The sequence below is a fragment of the Diceros bicornis genome, chromosome 9 (assembly GCF_020826845.1).
Source record: "Diceros bicornis minor isolate mBicDic1 chromosome 9, mDicBic1.mat.cur, whole genome shotgun sequence".
Taxonomy (NCBI): Eukaryota; Metazoa; Chordata; class Mammalia; order Perissodactyla; family Rhinocerotidae; genus Diceros; species Diceros bicornis.
In genome coordinates this window covers 13,265,136-13,286,040 of record NC_080748.1, presented here as the reverse complement: position 1 = coordinate 13,286,040, position 20,905 = coordinate 13,265,136, and the positions used below count along the sequence as shown (strand labels likewise).

The 20,905-nt window shown below is 39.7% G+C and overlaps 1 protein-coding gene across 1 annotated transcript in view; it reads left to right on the top strand.

Moving 5' to 3' along the window:
* Positions 1 to 18,706: 18,706 nt before the first annotated feature.
* KATNAL1 (katanin catalytic subunit A1 like 1) overlaps positions 18,707 to 20,905 on the top strand; it is a 67,573-nt gene continuing 65,374 nt past the window's right edge. The window contains exon 1 of the mRNA XM_058547947.1: positions 18,707 to 18,879. Coding sequence (XP_058403930.1) covers positions 18,718 to 18,879 — 162 coding nt within the window. The 5' untranslated portion in view covers positions 18,707 to 18,717. The remainder of the gene's footprint in view (positions 18,880 to 20,905) is intronic.

The following is a 20,905-nucleotide window of genomic DNA, read 5'->3' as shown; positions in this document are numbered from 1 at the left end:
TAACATCAAAATCAGGATGTGGTGGGTACCAGGTGTTTTGTTTGTTTGTTTGTCTGTTATACAACTCTCTAGAATTTTCATGTACGTTTTAAATGTTAAAAAAAACACCTGAAATCCTTATCTGTCATGAAGGCATAAATCCTGGCACAGAGCAGGAAGGAAGAAACATTACAAAACTTACGTAATTACCATCCTTACTTTATTTCACCACTGTAACTTCACTTTCAGATAGTGGGAACAGGTAACTGGTGAGGTGGGGAAAAGGGCCAGAGATGAGGTTGAACAAGGGCTGTTGGAATTCTTTATTGCAGCTGTCAGTGAAAGTTTTTTGGAAACGTGAAATTTGAGGTGAGATTTGAGAAAGCAGTGCAGCAGCTTGGCGAATATAAGGAGAGAATATCAAGGAGAATGGGATGAGGAACAGTTTGCTTGAATAGTTAACCATTTAGGAATGATTCATATAGCCAGAATTTATGATTTTCTATCATTTATGCACATAAATCACAAAGAAGAACTAAAACGGAGCAGAAAAACAAGAGGCAAGGAAGGAAATGGAATTTAGCCCCTCCACCCACCACTCTCAATTCTCTATAGCTGAAGTAGAACAGGACACAGAAAAATAGAGAGAAAAAAAAAGATTCCAGGAATGTGAGGGGCCGTTGAGATTGGCTTGTATCTTCTTAGAAGCGGAAATGAGATCCCAGCTGTCCTGCTCTTTTTTCCATTCAGACTTGAAATGTTTTGTGGTTGGGGCTGCTTGGCACAACACTGTGTTCTACAAATAGAAAATCTGATCACAAGCTGCTTTTCCTCTGTGACATGCCACCTACATCGTAACAGGCTTCAGTGGCTTAATCAGAAGGTGACATGCTTTTCAATTCACTAGAAGATATTCTGCATGTCACAAATGAAGTAACTCTTGCCAACATTTGCCCGAGTAATTCACATTTGGTTACGTATTCCTCCACTAAATGTAAGCTCCTAAAACAGTTAGGTGAAAGACGTGTTGCTAATGTATTAGCATCTTGCAGAGTATACACGATGACTTACTGCAGTGCTCAATGAAAATACTATTACTGCAGCTATCACAGAGGGCTATATATTCATTCATTGAGTTACGTACCCACAACACTCCAGAGTGTTACAAATCCGCTTAACAGCCTTGAGTCCCCGCTTTTCTGTTCATGTTTCTAAATTAGCATAAAGAAATACAAAATTATAAGCAAGGAGAATCCCCATAGGCTACTGCCAAGAGGTTTTTGTGTTTATTTTGGCATACATAAGGAATATTTTGAATTCCTAAAACGTGGAGCAGTTCTTTTCATTAGGAATACGTGATTAAGTGAGGCTGGCTTAACAGTTCTGGTCTTTAAAGACTGTCTCACTTGTACTGAGAGCACTGAAGCAGAAGTACAGCAAGTTCATGAATAAAATACAGTAAAAGCCTCACTTTGTCTGGATGAGGCAGAAACACAGGTATAAGGTTCTTCATTCCCTTCTCTTGTCTATTATCTCCTCATACTACCTGTGAGAAAGGGCAGAATCAGAGAGACAAAAGTGCCACCCTGAAAATCTATCTTTTTAATCCTTCTCTTGCACTCACCAAGATCCACTTAATTTTGTGAGGTCTCTGGTACAACTTCCCGGCTTTTTTCATCATTAACTTTTTGCTTCCCCCCACTTGCTAATAAGAGGTAGCAGGGTAGCAAGTTAAAAAGCTGAGTTTCTACATGTCTGAGAGAGGTCAGATTCCAGATGAAGCTTGGGGTTCTGGTCAAACTCTGGTAGAACACTGTAGGTTCCTCAGCAGTGAACCTACAGGCAGGCTAGGCCTGGGGTCCAACAGTAACAGCCACTATACTGGAATTGGGTCTTTGCTCTTCGAATGAAATGCAGAGCACCTCTGCATGTTAGGACTGGCCCCGTGTCACGCAGTACATCTGTTTATTTAAGAACTCTCCCACTCCTCTAAGGTGGTGTTTCTTAAACCTTTTGGACTGACACTCACAGTAGGAAATACGTTTTACTTCACAATCCATATTTTTCAGGGTCCACTAGTCAGGAAAAAAGAAAGGAGAGTATTTCAACAGAAAGAATTTAGCACAGGGAATTGATTAAAGAGATGTTGGAGGACGGAAAAAATTAAAAAGGAGCATAGAGGAACACATGAGTAATAACACAAGAAGCAGCTACCACCACAGGGGCTGGACATCAAAGTACGGAGAGAGGTTTGGGCTCATCAGAACCCAGCAGCTTAGAGGAGAGGCACCACGGAGCAGGACCAGATTCTGAAGAGGGCGCTGCCTGGCTGACGCTAGTAAGTCTGAGGTGGATGGAGAAGAGGCATGAGGACGCTGGTTCTGGAAGTGCAGGAAGAAGCTGGAGACAGGAAATACCACTATCAGGCGAAAAGCCCGTTGCTGGGGTGATGCTGACAGGCAGAGTAAGCCAACAGGAAGCAACCCTGTGAGCAAGTCGCTTCCCCCTCTTCCAGCCTGTGCTCTTCCTCTAGTGCACCCCGGAGCCAGATGACAAAGGAGAAACACGTTTGCACAGTCCCAGCTCCACCCCCCGGAAGCAGCAGATGGAGGGTAGGTCTGAAGCCGAAAGCTCAGTAACTGCCACACCACCCTTTCCCATAGTGTCACTATGAGCGTGCACTCTGCATTTAATTTTCTATTGCTTCTATTCTGGTTTACCTTACCCTAATCTACCTTAAACTGTCACATTTTAAATATTAAAAAGCTGGATGGGGGCCAGCCCCGGTGGCCGAGTGGTTAAGTTCGGTGCACTCTAGTTCAGTGGCCCACGTTCGGTTCCCAGGTGCAGACCTACACCACTCATCTGTCAGTGGCCATGCTATGGTGGTGGCTCACACACAAAAAGAGGAAGACTGGCAGCAGATGTTAGCTTAGGGCAAATCTTCCTTAGCAAAAAAAAAAAAAAAAAGCTGGATGGGACCCATCAAATTGATTTCATGACCTACTAGACTCTGTTCTAAGACACCTTCAACTGTAGTGGTGACTTTTCAGCACTGGAATTCAGAACCACTCACCTCCTGAACTCGCTCCATATCAAAAGTGACTTAAAGGAATTGCCTCCCAAGGCACCCAGCCACTAAATACATATGGGGACCCACACTTTTTCATAGGTTCCAGGGACATTTATATTAAGAGGCTGCAAATGTCCTGTTTAGTACTAGAAGCAGGAGAGCCACCACAGAGAAGATTTTCCCAAGGAGAAAAGTTAAGGAGCCACCAATCAAAAATATAGTATCATTATTATATGAAAGGTATTATAAAGATATTTTTGGGAATACCCAGAAATATACATCACAGGAGTCTGAAATCTAGTGAGGAGAAAAGACAAAAGCCAATGAGTAAACAATACACAAGTTGCCACTAGGCAGTATGGTTAGTTGTCAAGTGGGTGATACAAGCAGGAGATATTGTGAGTACAGAGCAGGGTGATATGACAGTGAGCAGGAATGATCCGGAAAGGCTTCATGTAAAGCCTTCATGAATTACTTTTTGCAGAATAGGTGGAATTTAGGGCAGGGGGATGGCATTCCAGGGGAAGAGAACATTAGGAGCAATAGAGCAGGTAAGGGAGCACGCGGCATGCTTGGGGCGGTACTAGAACCTGGGGATCAGAACTAGCGAGGGAAATCTGAGCACCACCAGAGCTGAGAGAGGAAACCTTGGAAATGGAGAGGGTGTATCGACTGAATGTTGGGAACTCTTGCCACATTTAAGGAGCAGGTAGAGGTGCTGGTGAATAACACAATGAAGTATGCTTTGAAGAGAACCAAGGTCATGGACCACTAAGAATGGTGGCCAGAAAAGTCCAATGCTACAGAGGCCAAGAAGACTGACAACTGAGGAAAAGCCTCTGGCTTTGAACCAGATGCACCAGGTCTCCCTAACAGGACAGTGGCTCTTGACCATATTGTCTATCGGTGTAGATTAATTTGTCATTACTTTCAGCTTCGTCTTTTAGATTTGCACAGTGTGTTTAACCATCACTTGAACTGGTCTGAAGCATCTAGTGAAAACAATAAACTAAAGTTTATCGTCAGTCCTCATAGTTTCCCAGCTGTCCGTAGTCATGCTAGGTTTTTCAAGGCTGTGCTTCAGTGGCTCACGGCCTTCCTTCGCGTGACTGCTCTCCTTTAGCTTACTGCAGAGCAGCTGTTTCCTTTCACTGCTGTCATCCCTTCTCCTCAAGTGGCTCGTCCTGCTCAGCTGATGCTATGGGATCCTGACTTCACAAAACAAGGAGGGTTATGCATCGGGACTTTGCATTTGGAGACTTCTTCATGGCTGTAAACTGCACTACAACCCTGGCCAGCTGCTTTGCAAATGCAAGCGACTGGTAACAAGGAAACTAGATGAGGGATAGATGGATCAGGTGAACCGATCATTCCTTACTACAAAAACATGTGTTCAGCTGATAGCAGATCAGTATCATCTTCTCCAGGAGTAAAAGAGAATCTATTTATATGCTCATTATATATGCAGAGTTGTGACCAAATTGCTAGAGGTGACAGGTCCAGGTGTTGCTTCTATAAGGATGCCATTATTGCTTATAAGGATGTCATTACTGCTTACTATTCAGATTTTGTTCTGGATTTTATTGCTTGAATGTTGTCATTTCTTCGGCACAATATAAGCTATGATCATGTAGACTTTGGTTTTTTTTCTTTCTTGGACATCAGATTCCAGCTATTGCCAACTGCTTCCTCATTTATACTAAATAGTTTTCATAATTGAACCCACTATGTAGGTAGCCTGGACAGGTCATGTGCATAAGCTGCATAATATTTATTGAGTAACTATACTGTGGGCTGAACCACATAGAATATGCAGATATATACTGGAGTGAAGAATTATTATTTTAATAGCTGGCACTAGAGTTCCTCTTGAAGAAGGTACTTTGTGTAGGAAGTACTTTGATAAACAGTTTAGGAATGGAAGGGAGCCCTGAGGGTATTGCGTAGGAGACAAAGATAACCAAAAGTACCATACAAGAGAGAAAAGAGGAGGGGAGAGAGGGGACCAGAGAGATGGTGGATAGAGGGAAGTTGTAGTTTATGCTGAAAGAGATGCAGGGGTCAGAGAATACCAATGCTGTGGGGATACCGAAGGACTTTCAAGAGCAGGGAATTCTAATTTTAGGTTATTTGCATCCTTCATTTAAAATCCCTCAGCTGCTCCAAAACTCCAGAAGAGTCTGCTATACAACCAACCAAAGAAAAGGGCTTGATGTCCACATTATGTCAGCAGGAGTAGAGAGAAAAGAGTCACAGGAGGTGAGATGTGAGGAAATCTAAGTGTTCAGAGACAGCAAGAGCTCAGAGCCAGAAATGACCCTGAGAATGTAAGCCCCCAGGGAATGTGCAATCTTGAAGAGAATACTGGCCTTTCCACAGGAGGTGGAAAGGGGGCTTGAGTCAATTTCAACAAAATTTCTGTGTACAAGGTAACCCCGACTGAGAACTGGATGACATACACAGTACTTTGCTATTTTCAATCATAATTTCTCAAGAGACATTTATCACTAGAAAACAACATGGTCAGCCACCGCCCCCTGCCACCATTTACTTAAATCTCTAGGCCTCATTTTCCTCATTTGCAAAATCTGGAGATTGGGCCTAGACTGTCTCTATGGTCCGTATTAGAGTCTATGGTTCTTTTTTGAGGCAAATTTACATACAGTGAAATGTACAAATCTTAAGTGTACCATTTCCTGAGTTTTGACAAATGCATATACTCTGTAACCCAAACCCTAATCAAGATACAGAGATTTTCCATGACTACAGAAAATGCCCTCTTCAGTCAAACCCCACCCTCACCTCCAGGCTACCACTCTTCTCTTATCACAATGGAAGGCTTTGTTTTATAACGCTTCATCAGTATCACTATTTTATTTTCCACAAGCACCGTGAGATAGATAGATATTATCTCCATTTTGCAGATTAAAACGTTGAGCATCAGAGAGGGGAAGCTGCCCCTGGTTATCAGTTACCAAGTGTAGCGGCAGGACGTGAACTAAGAAGTGAGTTAGAAGCCCGTGCTCTTAACCTCAGTTTATACCATACTGCATCTATGAGTCGGGTCATGGAGATCCACAAACGATTACCTACGAAGTATGATGGATCAAAATTCAATTGAAATCAATGCCACTTACAAGTTCTCAAATCTCCTCAAGACCATATGCATTACATTTTACTAAACGATTCGTTTCTGTCCCACTTCTCCGAAAATGGCAGAAAGGAGGGGTGAAACACTGCAAATACGATTTTATTGGCGAGAAGCCCCAAAAGAGGTGGCTTAGGTTCCAAACGTGCCATCCGGCAGAGCCAGGGGGGAAGCCCGGATAGGCGGCGGGGGAAGGGCAGGACCAGACGCCCTGGCGCTCCTTCTCTGACGCCACAGGCATCCTCTCAGAATAGAGCAGGATCAGCGCGCTCCGCCGAGAGGACAGCACACGCGTCCTGCCACGGGGACTGGACACCGCCACGGCAGGCAGAACCAGAACTCAATTAGTTACGGTCCTCCTCAATGTCACCGTCTCGCTCCTCTCCCAGACACACCCTCGCGCCCCCCTTCCCCCGCACCGGGGCGCGGTTCCCAGGCTCCTCCCGCGAGCCGCAGCACCCGCGCTCCCCCCACCGCGCGGCCCACGGCTGCCATGGCAACCGTACGCCGCCGCCGCCGCCTCTTCACGCACGTCGCCAACTAACGGACTCCGCGGTGGCGGAGGCCTGTGCCCCCCCCCCCCCCCCGCCCCGGACCGCATCACCTGCGGTCAGCCGATCTGCAGCACCTAGGTAAAGAATCCGAGGGAGGCCGGCGCGAGCAACAGAGCAGGTGGTGGGATGCCCCAGTTGACAGCCCCACCTCGTCTCCCGCGCCAGGGCAGGGCACGGCGCGGGTCGGGGGAGAGCAGCGGAAGGGCGGGGCTCGCGGGGCATTATGGGGATTGTAGTTCAGGGGCTCATCGGGCTCGCGGCCTTGGCGGGGTGGCCTGGATGGGCGAACTACAAAGCCCGGCGGCCCCGACAGCTGGGAAAGACCGATAAACTTTGAGCCGACCAGGAGAGAAAAATCTCTGTGGTGAGGGGCTTCTTGGGTGGTCGCGGAACTGGGCTGTGTGAGCTGGGAAAGGGAAGTGGAGGTGAGAGTTGGGCTTCCCGCCGTGCCGTTTGGCCCGCCAGGGCTACAGCCCTCAGCCCCACCCCGGCTGGGCCCGCCCCGCGTAGTCTCAGGGATGAGCAGCCGCCCAAGCTGCAGGGCCTCGGGCCTTTGGCACTTCTGACCCTCCCAGGTTGCTGCCTCTGGGTGCAGAACCGTACGTATGTCACACATTTGATGTGAGACCCGAGAAACTATATTTTAACAGGCATTTCTCCTTTCCCGGATACGTTTATTTCTAGGTATTTAATCATGTTTATTCTGAAGTAGCTCAGAGGTGTGTGCATATTAAAGCCATTAATTAATAATTACTAAAGGGTATTAATGTTTAAAGGTTAAGTGTAGAAATAGATAAAAGATGCCATGCTATTATATAGTAGTATCTGGTATTTTTACCGTTTTGCATTTTTGCATTTTATTTATTGAGGATCCAGATTGCAAAATGACTACCTCCCGCCCCCACCTACCAGCTTGAACACTGCCTACACATACTTTGATTCTACTTTGAAGGTTACTTAAATTTTGAATTACTAGTAATTTTGAAAGCACACATGTCTTTTTTTCCCCCCCAGCAGTGGGTAGTAATAATTATTTTCTTTGACTATTCCAATGTTTTTAAGAATTTCTAAGGAGCATGTTTTCAGAATGGAAAAATGCTATGATCTAATTTTATTTTTTTAATGCTCTGGAAAACAGCTTAGTTCCTATAGTTGGCTCAGGCCCTGGTGGTAAGGAAGCTGACACAGATTTAGAAAACCTGCCTTGACTGCCCTATACAGTTTTTTTAATAGGTAGATAACCATTCTAGAAATTTGGTATTTTCTGTATGTTGGAAAATAGTTGATAGTATTGTGGGCTTACTTTGTGTGTGTGTGTTTTTAAACAAGAAAACCATGTAAGGCCCTATAAAATTCCTTTTTTCTGAGTTAAAATGAATCTGGCCTCTGTAAATTTTACTTAAAGTAGCAATTTTGTACAGGAAATGGAAAGCAGCTTTAGTAAGACCATTAGAAAAAAAATTGAGGCCTTATGTTATGTAGTATAGGGATTTGAAATATTTATTCATTCAAGATTTGTTAAGAACTTATTACGAGCCAGGCATTATGCCAGGTGGTGGGAATAAAGAGCTGACAGAAGGTAGTCTGAGTTCTGCATGGGCCAACAATCATGTCATCACAATAGTGTGATAGAGGTAGGTGCAAGTTACTCTAGGACCCCAGGGTGGGAATAAATAACAGTAACATTTATTGAATACTTACTCTATTTGAGGCACTGTGCGGTGTATTTTGCATGCAGCCTCTTGTTTGATCCTCAATCTGTCAAGTAGCTACTGTTGTTTAGGGGTGAGGAAACAGACTTAGAGACCTTTCCCAAAGTCATAGCTGATAAGGTGTGAACCTGAGATTTCAACCCAGGTGAGTCTAATTCATCCAAGTCATGATCTCAACCACTGATGCCGTTCTCTGTACCCTTTGGTAAAAAGATTCTGACTGTCTAAGGAGATCAGGGGAAGTCTCCAGTATGATGTGACATTTGACTTGTGCTAAGAAAGCTGAGTAAGCTTTCACTGGAGAGAAGATGAGGAAAGTCATTCTGGGCAAATGGCACAGCAGAAGCAAAGGATAGATTTGGGTGTTTTGTACGTGGGGAACCATAGGTCATTTTGATGACTGAATCCTACTTGCAGTGTAGTGGGAGAGGCCAGATCTTAAAGTACTTGAAGAGTACTTTAAAGAGTTTGGAATTTTTCTTCAACGTGGGGCTACCACTGAAGAATTTCAGGTGGAGTATTGGCGTTATTGGGTTTGTATTTTAGAAAGATAACTCCAGCTCCAGTGTGGAGAATGGACCTAGGAGAGGAGAGATTAGAGTGGTGATAGGGAAACCAGTTTAAAAAAAAAAATGTCCAGTAGAGAAATGAAGAGTCTGAACTAAGCAGTTGGAGTTACAGAAAGAGATATCTTGTAAAAATATTTCAGAGGTATCATTGATATGACTTAATAAGAGTTTGAATGTTGGGGGCTAGAAAGATTTAGAACCCTAAGGCAAGTGATTCCTAGTTTTCTGGCTAGGATCACTCACAGGATAGTGAAACCATTGATTGAGATGAGCAGGAACAGGTTTTTTTGGGGAGGTGAAAGATAAAGATAAATCAGTTCAGTTTTGAGGATTTGTTCACGGTTTCTGTGGGTTATTCAGGTAAGGATGCATTGGGAGTTCAGAAGAGAGTTCAGGACTGGAGGTGGAGGTTTGCATGTAGGTAAGTAGTTGAAGTTATAAGAGAGAATGGACCAGCTCACATAGGAGGAATGTGTAGAAATGAAAAAGGAAGAAGTTTGAATATGGAACTCTTGGGAAGCAGCAGCATTTAGGGTGTGTGTGTGTTTGGGGGCGCGTGTTTGAGAGGAAATAGGAAAAGAGCCCACAAATGAGCCTGAGAGGTTAGGAGGCAGAGGGGAAGGAGAAGAACCTGCAAGAGCATGAATGACAAACGACAAAGGAGAGGAAAGTAGGAAGCAGGAGTGGTCCAGAGTATCACGTGCCTCAGACAGGACAAGTAAGGTAAAGGTTGAAAAGTGTCCAGTGGATTTAGTGGCTACAAATCATTTCTAAACTTTGCAAAAATGAAGAAGAGAAATCTGAGCATAGTCTACTTGGAAAAAGTGTTCAAATTTTTCCATGATAATACATATACAAAAGAAAATAGAATAATGAGCCCCTGTGTAGCCATCACCTAGTTTGAAAAATGAACACAACCAGTTTTGTTTCGTCTCTAACCCCTGCCCCTTAACTGGATTATTTTAAAGCTGAACCCAGATATCATATCTTTTTTATTTGTAAATCAATATGTATCTTTAAATTTAAGGATTCTTGGAGCCGGCCCGGTGGTGTAGTGGTTAAGTTTGCATGCTCCGCTTCGGCGGCCTGGGGTTCGTAGGTTCAGACTATATTTTTTAATGCTAGTGGTTCTTTTTGATTCTTTTTTATATCTACCTGTTCATTTTGTAAATGTCCCTATGTTTTTAAATATACTTATTTTATAGTAACGAATAGATTTTCAAGTGCTTTAGATAATAGCATTAATTCTGCTATATTTTGTGTCATTTGACTCTCTTGGTAGATTGTATTTTTTGTATCTTGAAATTTTAGATGTAACCTCAGTGGAAATACTGTGAGGATTGGGTCAAGGATATGTCCTGTATTTTTGTGTTTGTTTCTGCGAAGTGCTTTATGGAGAACTGGTGAATTAATAAACAAATTTTAGTATACTACTGAAATACTGCTCAGCAATAAGAAGCATTGAATTGCTGATACATGAAACGACATGGTTGAATCTCAAAAGCATTATTCTAAATGAAAGAAGTCAAACACCAAAATACATACCGCATGAGTCTGTTTATGTCACATTCTAGAAAAGACAAAACCATGGTGATTAATGCACAGAATAATACATGGTAGGGAGTGGGGACTGACTACAAAGTGGCAAGAAGGAATTTTCTGGAGTGGAGATATTCTATATGTTGATAGTGGTAGATATGCAATTGTATACATTTTTCAAAATAAATCAAATTGTACACTTAAAATTAGTAAATTTCATTGTATAAAAATTTTACAGCTCAATAAAGCTCATTAAAAAAAAACAGGCAGAGGGGCCGGCCCGGTGGCACAAGTGGTTAAGTTGCGCGTGCTCTGCTTCGGCAGCCCAGGGTTCGCGGTTCAGATCCCGGGCGCGTACGGACGCACTGCTTGTCAAGCCATGCTGTGGTGGTGTCCCACATAAAGTGGAGGAGGATGGGCACGGATGTTAGCTCAGGGCCAATCTTCCTCAAGGAAAAAAGGAGAGGATTGGCATCAGATGTTAGCTCAGGGCTAGTCCTCCTCACATACACACAAAAAAACCCACGACAGGCAGAACTCATTGATGGTAAGAGGAGTCAGAATAGTAATTGCCCTTGGGGAGAAGTAGTAACTGAGGAGACGTGAAGGATCCTTTTAGGGTGCTGGAAATGTTCAGTATCTTGATGTGGATGTTACCTGGGTGTGCCCAATGTTAAAATTCATTGAGCTGTACACTTAAGACTTGTGTACTCTATATATGTTATTACTGCAATAATAAAATACAAAAGGGAAAAATACTCTAGAGAAGGTTTAGAATATAAAGTTGAGAAAATCTCCAAGAAAGTAGAGCAAAGGACAAAGAGATGGAAAATAGGAGAGAAAAGATAAGAAGATTAGAGGACCAATCTAGTAAGTCCAATATCTGAATAAAAGGTGTTCCAGAAAGAACAGAAAAAATGGAAAGAAATCATCACTGAAATGATTCAGAAATTTTCCTAAAATTGAAAGACATTAATTTCTAGATTGAAAGAGTGCCAAATAGACCCATTTCAAAGCACATCATCAACAGTGTTATAAAGCTTGTGTCAAAGAGAAGATCCTACAAGCTTGCAGAATGGGGGAAAAAAGGTGATATATAAAGGATCAGGAATTTTGATGACTTCAATCTTCTTAATATTGAAACCTAGAAGGTAATAGAGCAATGCCTTCAAAATTCTAAAGGAAAATTATTTCCAAAGTAGGATTCAATATCCAGCCAAACTATCACTGAAATGTGAGGGTCGAATAAAGGCATTTTCAGATGTGTCCAGTCTCAAAAACTTTACCTCCCATCTATGGAAAATATGCTTCATAAGGTAAAGGAGTAATCCCAGAAAGAGAAAGACGTGATAGACAAAAAAGGATTCAACGTAAAAGAGGCAAAGGGGCTCTCCAGGATGAAAGGAGATACCAAGTTGAACAGCCCTGGAAGGTAGATAATAGTATCTTCCTCTAGAGCAAAGGTTAGGCTTGCATAGAGCCATAGAAGAAAGAGATAGTATCTTCCTTTGGAACAAAGAGTAGGCATACGTACTGTTCAGTATAATAGATTGAGGTTTCCTAAACTTAGGGTTCCTCTCCTGTAATGTAGCCTACAGCATGTGCAGATGTCACCTGGCCCATTGTGCATTGCCCTGTGGGACTTGGGCTTGTGGTACTGGTGTAAAAAAAAAAAAAAGCCTTGAGTTGGGTTGTCTTCTAGAATTTTTATAGTGCTTTACGTTTAGGTCAATAATTCATTTTGAGTTAGTTTTTGTATATGATGTGAGGTAAGAGTTGAGGTTCAGTTTTTTTTTTGCATATGGATATCCACTTGTTTCAGCACCCTTTTTTGAAAAAAATTGTCCTTGTTGACTTACCTTGACAGCTTTGTCGAAAATTAGTTGGCCATGTATGTATGGATCTATTTCTGGACTCTCTAATTTGTTCCATTGGTCTGTGTGTCCATCTTTATGCCAATCCCACACTGTCTTGATTCCTGTAACTTTATAGTAAATCCAAGATTTACTACAGATAGTATAAGTTGTCTACTTGACTCTTTTTTGAAATTGTTTTGGCTGTTAGGTCCTTTGTATTTCCATATAAATGTTAGAATCAGCTTGTCAATTTTTACAGGAAAGGATGCTGAGATTTTCATTGGGATCACATTAACTCTATGGATCACTTTCAAGAGAATTGACGTCTTACCTGTATTGAGTGTTTCAAATTCATAAGTGTGCGTGCACACACATGTATATTATGTCCATTAATTTAGATCATCTTTAATTTCTCTTAGCAGTTTTTGGTAGTTTTCAGTGTTTAGATCTTGCACATATTTTGTTAAATTTATCTGTATTTAATATTTTTGAATGATTTCATTGTTTTGATTTTAGTTTTCAGTTATTTATTGTTAGTATGTAGAAATACAATTGATTTTTGTATATGGACTTTGTATCCTACAACCTTACAAAACTCACTCATTAGTTTTAGTAACTATAGTAGATTCTGTAGGATTTTTTCCATTAACAGTCATGGTGTATGTGAATAAAAGCAATTTTACTTCTTTTCCAATCTGTATGCCTTTTATTTTTCTCTTGGCTTATTGCACTGGTTAGAACCTCTAGTTCTAATGTTGAATAGAAGGGGTGCGAGCAAATATACTGGCCTTGTTCTTTCTTGATCTTGGGAGAGAACATTCAGTCTCGCAATAAATATAATATTAGCTGTAGGTATTTCATAGATACTTTTTACTAGGTTGAGGAAATTCTCTTCTATTCTTAGTTGCTAAGAGTTTTTATCGTGATTGGTGTTGAATTTTGTCAGATGCTTTTTCTGCATCTATTGAGATGATCATCTGTTTCATTTCTAGTTTCTTGAAATCATATTGTGTTTTATTTTTTTTGAGAAAGATTGGCCCTGAGCTAACATCTGTTGCCAATCTTCCTCTTTTCTTCTTTTTTTCTCCCCAAAGCCCCCAGTACATAGTTGTGTATAGTAGTTGTAGGTCCTTCTAGTTCTTCTGTGTGGGACACCGCCTCAGCACGGCCTGATGAGCGGTGAGTAGATCCACGCCCAGGATCTGAACCGGTGAACCTTGGGCTGCTGAAGCGGAACTCGAGAACTTAACCGCTGCGCCACTGGGCTGGCCCCTTTGATTTTTTTAATACAAACCGCCTTGAATTTTTGGTATAAACCCCACTTCATCATAATGCGTTATCCTTTTTATATATTACTGGATTTGATTAGCTAAAATTTAAAGATTTTTGTGTCTGTGTTCCTGAGGGATATTGGTATGTAAATTTCCTTTTTTATAATGTCTGGTTTTGGTATCAGAGTAATGCTGGCTTTAAAATATGAGTTGGAAGTTCTTCCCACTCTTCTTTTTTCTTTGTTTAAAATTGGTTTTATTTTTCTCTTAAATGCTTTGGAGAATTCCACTGAAGCCATTTGGATCTGCAGTTTTTTTGTGTGTAAGGAGGGAGATTTTAAATTACAAATTGAATTTCATTGATTGATATAGGACTATTCAGATTAATAACTTTATTTCTTCTTGAGTAAGCTTTGGTGTGTTGTGACCTTCATAGAATTTGTCCATTTCATTAAGCCCTCTTTTGCCTTTTAATATCTCTAAAGTTTGTAGTGATAGCCCCTCCTTCATTTCTGATTTTGGAAATTTGTGTTTTCTCTCTCCCTTTCCTGGTCAGTATTACTAGAGGTTTATCTATTTTGATGATCTTTCCAAAGAACCAGCTTTTGGCTACATTAAAATTTTCTTTTGTTTTTCTGTTTCTGTTTTATTGATTTGTGCTCTTATTATGTTCTTCCTTCTACTTCTTTTGAGTTTAATTTGGTTTTATTTTCCTCGAGTCTTAAGCTAGAAGCTGAAAGAAGGAGTCAGCAAACTACAATCTGGGAGCCAAAGCCAGCCTGCCACTTGTTTTTGAATGGCCTGTGAACTAAGAATGGTTTTTGCATTTTCTTAGTGGTTAAAAAAGTCAGAAGAACACTATTTTGTGATATCTGGAAATTAAATGAAATTCAGACATTGGTGTCCATCAATAAAGTCTTATTGAAACACAACCTCACCCATTTGTTTACATATTGTCTGTGGCTGTTTTTGTGCTAGAAGGGCAGAGTTGAGTAGTTGCAACAGACTTTGTGGCATTCTCATTGCTTTGCACTGCTGCTTGGTGGACTCGAATCACAATGTTTCAAGTGCCATGCATATCACTGTACTGTGAGATTTTACTTTATTTATTTATTATCAGCATATACCGGTCATATCAAAACAAGAAAAGATAAGAAAAATGGACTTGACGTATTGTACTTTTAAAGCACGGTGGAGTGTGGGTTATCGAATTAGGTGACAAAGCATTGTGATTATTATGCAGTGACACTATAGCTGTGCTAAAGAAATACAGTATATACTGACATTACCAGACTAATCACTCATCGTAGTATTCTCAATTCACAGGAAAACAATGGTCAGAAAAATTAGAAAACGTAAAAAGGAATGTCTTATCACAGTAGAATTTCCTCACAAAATTAAAAAATGAAAATCAGGCTGCACTCAGAGTAAGTTTATGAGTGTCTTATTTGTTAACCAAACAAGGAAGTCATTTACCTATGGTAACTTTACTAAATCTTTTTTGATGGTAGCAGCCAAAGAAATGTGTCTGGAGAAGATAAACTTGTTTAAGACTATTAGCCTTTTGGCAAGAACAGTTGATGGAAGAGTTGAGGACATCAGTAATCAATTAAAAAGGCAAATGATTTTGAATGGTTTTCCTGGGCTCGTGATGAATGGACAGATGTTACTAATACAGCTCAATTGTTAATTGAGAAGTCAATGCTGAGTTTGAGGTTACTGAGAATTAGTTTTAATGAAAAGTGTTCGTGGAATAACTACAGACAAGAATATTTACAAAAAGTTGAGAAAACACTAATTCTTTATAACCTGAAGTGGAATCTGCTAAGATGTGTTACAACTGATGGTAAAAATATGTGTAGAACAGAAAAAGGCTTAGGTGAACAAATTTACAAAGCTGTGAAAATGTAAGTTGGTTAAAGTCTATGGTTATTCACTGTTTTATTTATCAGCAGGTATTTTACAGAGAAATTTGAATCTGTCCTGAGATATGGAACTAGTAGTATCTCAAGACTCAAGAATGTTGGTCTTGTGGACCTTGTCATTACACGTCAGTTCGTGAATTTTTGTCAGAAATAGAAGCTGAACTGCCCTACCACACAGCAGTTCAGTGGCCTAGTAGTGGTAAAGTTATATTCCAGTCTTTTGAGCTTAGGGCTGATTTGAAATTTTTATGAGTGAGAGGAACTGCTCTCAACCACTGTTATTGAACGCTGAGTGGCTTTGGAAGTCAGTTTTTGCTGCAGTCTTGATAATGTTTCTTAATGAATTCAACATAAAATTACAAGACAAGACAGTGCTTATATGCAAAACTAAAAGTTATTTTAACTTTTTTTTTTTTTTGTAAGGAAGATGGTCCCTGAGCTAACATCTGTGCCAGTCTTCCTTTACTTTGTATATGGGACACTGCCACAGTATGGCTAGGTGAGTGGTGTGTAGGTCTGCACCCAGGATCCGAACCTGTGAACCCTGGGCCACCAAGTGGAGCACACGAACTTAACCACTACACCACTGGGCCGGCCCCTAAAAGTTATTTTGATGCCAACTAACGTTTGAGTCACAAGTAATATCAAGCTGTTATATGTAGGTTTCCATGCTGTCAAAAGTTAGCGCAAAGAAGTGAGATCTCCATTCCCACCCCGATTTGCAATAGATATATTTTCTGAGCTCAGACTACAGTTTCAGTAGCATCTTTCAGACTTTGATGCAAGTGCAAAGGAAATTTCCATGTTAGAAAATCCATTTCACTGTGCAGTTGAGGCACTTCCACCTAGCTTTCAATTGGAAGTGATTAACCTGCAGTTTGGTAACATGCTCAGAGACAAATATCAAGAGAAGAATAAACTCTTTTTCTTTCTTTTTTTTTTTTTTGTGAAGAAGATCAGCCCTGAGCTAACATCCGTGCTAATCCTCCTCTTTTTGCTGAGGAAGACCAGCTCTGAGCTAACATCTATTGCCAATCCTCTTCGTTTTTTTTCCCCCAAAGCCCCAGTAGATAGTTGAATGTCATAGTTTCACATCCTTCTAGTTGCTGTATGTGGGACACGGCCTCAGCATGGCCGGAGAAGCAGTGCGTCAGTGCGCGCCCGGGATCTGAACCCGGGTCCCCAGTAGCGGAGCACGAGCACTTAACCGCTAAGCCACGGGGCCGGCCCCAGAATAAACTCTTTAAATGCCCTCCAAACAATGAATATGCTGAACTGAAATCATATGCTTGAGATTTGGTATCAATATGTTACAGTATCTGTCTGGGTAAAATTACATTTTCAAACATGAACTACGTAAAATCTTATTAAAAAGCAGCATTAACATATGAACATTTGCAATTGGTTTTGATGATAGAGAACACTAAGTGAAATGTTATCCCCCACAAAAGAGTTCCATTCTCATTAGTAGACCTGTTTTTACAGAAAGTTGTACTCAACTATTATTACTATACTATTTTGAATTTCATCAATAAAAATTGTGGAAATTTTTGTCTCGTTATATAAGGACTTATGTAATATCCTCAGTTTTGTCTGTTGGCCTTCAAAGCCTAAAATATTTCCTGTCTGGCACTTTACAGAAAACCTGCTTCACATCAAGACATTTTTGTTCTGGATAGTTGTGTACCTGCATGTATTAGCAGAACTGATGCTTTTATTAATTGGATTTATTAATTGCAGCATATTCATTGTAATAAGACCTTATTTCTTTGTGTTCATGTTCTAATTTGAGGAAGAGGCTTTCAATGGTCTTATAATCTGTGGATAGACCTACTGAATGTTGAAATTTCTTACTGTGTAAAAGTAGTGTACTATTTGCTGCAGTGTGACTCTCAAGTAACATAGAGGCTGCCTTCAAGGAACCTATGCTGGGGCAAGGGGCAAATAATGTGCCAAAATAGCTGTAAAGGAAACAGCTTTATTTTCAAGAATGTACTGGAGTCGGTTGAAATGCCTAGAACTAGATGTGGTTAATTTTGAGGAAGAGTTTTTGAGCCCCTTAAGAATAGATAAGAGGCAGAGAGGAAGAGTCAGGCTACCCACACCAAAATTTAATTCCCTCAGGAAGGCATGGAGAAATACTTTGATTTTCTCTACTAAGTGTATTCATTGGTTTATTGTTGCAGGAAATGAGTAAGGCAATTTGAGCTCCTTCCCAGGATGTCATTCTTCTGTATCTCTGGACTTCCTCCTCCTTGTAGTCTTGGGTGGAAAGTATCTTTGCATAGAAGTCTTGGATGATTCTGGGAGACTTTTGGGAAGCCTGGAAGAAAGTCAGAATTACTGGGCTGGGGGGCTTTGGTGGAAGCCAGAGGTTCAGATACCTTCCTAGTACCTTGTAGAAGGGAAAAGATTAATGATAGTTATTTACACAGACAAAAAGTCATGGAGAATAACAGGATCATGGAAGATTAGAAATTGAGGAGCAAAAAGGGCTCAAGTAGTTTAATTCAGAGGTATTTGCTTAGATTTAAATTGTATGGGACAATTAAACGTATATAAATGATGCAAAGACAACTATAGGCTGTTCCTTTAAAATGTGTTCCTTAAGTATGACTTTTTGTTCTTGGGGCCAAAAAGTTTTAGAACTAATTTCTGCAGTTTTCGTTGACGTCAGTGGAACATAATGTGTTATTCATATATTTATTTCTTCATTGTCAAGAATAAATTGCATAAAATAAAGCAAGTTCATCATTACTATTATTGCAGCTTGTGTAATTATAAATGAGCAAGGAAAACTAGTGTCCAATTTATGTACCTGTAACCTAAATCAATAGTTCAGAACTGTGTAATTTCTCTCCTTATTATCTCCTTGGGTGTTCTTTTGTGATCTCCTTTGTACTTCTAAAATTAGAAACTTTGTTCAGTATTATAAGATGCATTCAGATAACCCCAAAGAATGAGAGAACCATTCTGACTTCCAAAGTAGTTTTGAGCAGATATTTTAAAGAATAATAAAAAATGTTTTAAAGTCAGTGCTGAAAATTTAGTAACAAGTCATTATATTTTATGTTTAGGTCTCTGAAAGAAGATGAATTTGGCCGAGATTTGTGACAATGCAAAGAAAGGAAGAGAATATGCACTTCTTGGAAATTATGACTCGTCGATGGTATATTATCAGGGAGTGATACAGCAGATTCAGAGACATTGCCAGACAGTCAGAGACCCGGCTGTCAAAGGCAAATGGCAGCAGGTAAGATCACATTATTCAGTGAATGAGAGCAGTAGGCTATTATAGTTGAAAGATTGGAGTTGGAAAATTAGTTTGAGATTTTGTAAATAATTCTTAATTGTCTGATTACTGAAATATATTTAAAATGACCTCTGAATAATTTTGTCTTGCCCAGTTAATATTTTATATATTTTCAATAATATATTTCAAGAGACATATTTCAAAGATATTTAATTCTAATTGAATCTACTCTTTTTTTTATTTTCATGATCAGTTGCCTGATTGTATGTGATTACAAATTTTTGAAATAAGATATTTCTACTCTCCCCTTCCCCTGTCGTTTTTACGTATATTTTGACCCATTTCGTAATTTTTATGTGTATTTGACCGTTTTCCTTTTAAGAAAGTTTCCTCTTCTTTTGAAAGACTCTTTACATACAAAGAAGTCAGTAATCTAACAAAAAAAAAAACATATATTTGCTGTCTCTTGACTATACCACTAGATTATATAATAGTACAGTTAATAAAAATATTTCCCCACTTATTCTTAAAACTTAAAATCCTCTTAAAATTAAAAGTACAAAGTGAAGCGTTTCTTTGAAGTTTCCATTTTATGTACTAATGCCTTTCAAGTGTTTCTTCTAATTTCTTCATTAGTCAGAAATTGATGTTTTACTAAGTTTTCAGGGTAAATTGGGCTTACTTTCCTACTTAAGTGTTACCAAGCTATGTTGAGTGAGAACAATATACTTGATCTGACTCAAGTTGAAATTTTTAGTTGTATTCTTCTATTCTACATACTAGCCACAGGCAAGAGTTGTTTATTAATCTAGCATGGAAATATTTTTGACATGTTGTTAATTGTGTTAGTGACCATTTCTATTCAGATAGTTCTACTATGTTTCTTTCCACTAAGTTCTAAGTTTCATTTCTCCAAGTATAGCATATAAATTGCATATATTAGCAGTTGAATTTTACCTAGATTTTTCTTTGGTTTTGCAACTCCTTTGTATGTTCTTTTCTATGTGTTTATCAAGATAAAGTTAAGGGAAAGTTTCTTATGCTCTGCTTTACAGTAAAGTGTGCTTTCTGGTTAAAAAAAATTAGAATTGTTAAAATGAATTTATAAATGTAATTTTCAATCTATTATCTGTTTGCCTTTGAAAATTAGTTTGGGTAAACAAGAATTTCCACATGGTAGGTGCTCAGTGAAGTTTTTTAAATATAGGAGAAATCTTACCTTTGAGCTCAAAATAAACTTTACCCAGGACTCGAAAGAATTTAAACAAGGCCAAAAGAATTCAGATTTTAGCTGAAGAAGAATTTAAATAAAAATTGGAAGTGGGTAGTTCATACCCACTCCTGTGGTATGAATATGTGGAATGGACTTATATGGAATGAAATGAAGTATTATACCACTTCAGGCTTTTGGATACTCATGACAAGCATTTCATATTTACTGATACTGGGGGTAGAAAATGCTGGTGAAGATTTGGCTGGTAATTTTTTGGAAGGTATTTACAGATATAGTAAAAGGATTTAGCATAGCATTATAGATTTCTGGGAATGATCAACTTGTTAGTGACTTAGTTGCTTGTTTTAAATGGTATTAATGGTTATCACATTCTTTGGTAGAAATAGAGTTCCCTTGTGAAAGATATATAACTACTTCTCCTACAAAAAGGGTATGTAATTATGTCTTTTTTTAAACCGATTCTAACCCTCCTATCTATATTACTTTAATTAGTTCTTTGTTTTTTGGATATGTTTTCATGACTCATTTTGCATACTTTGAACGACATTAAGAAAACTTACAGGCCGGCCCCGTGGCTTGGCGGTTAAGTGCTCGCCCTCTGCTGCTGGCGGCCCGGGTTCAGATCCCGGGATCGCACCAACGCACCGCTTCTCCGGCCATGCTGAGGCCGCGTCCCACATCCAGCAACTAGAAGGATGTGCAGCTATGACAGACAACTATCTACTGGGGCTTTGGGGGAAAAATAAATAAATAAAATCTTAAAAAAAAAAAAAAGAAAACTTGCATTCGATA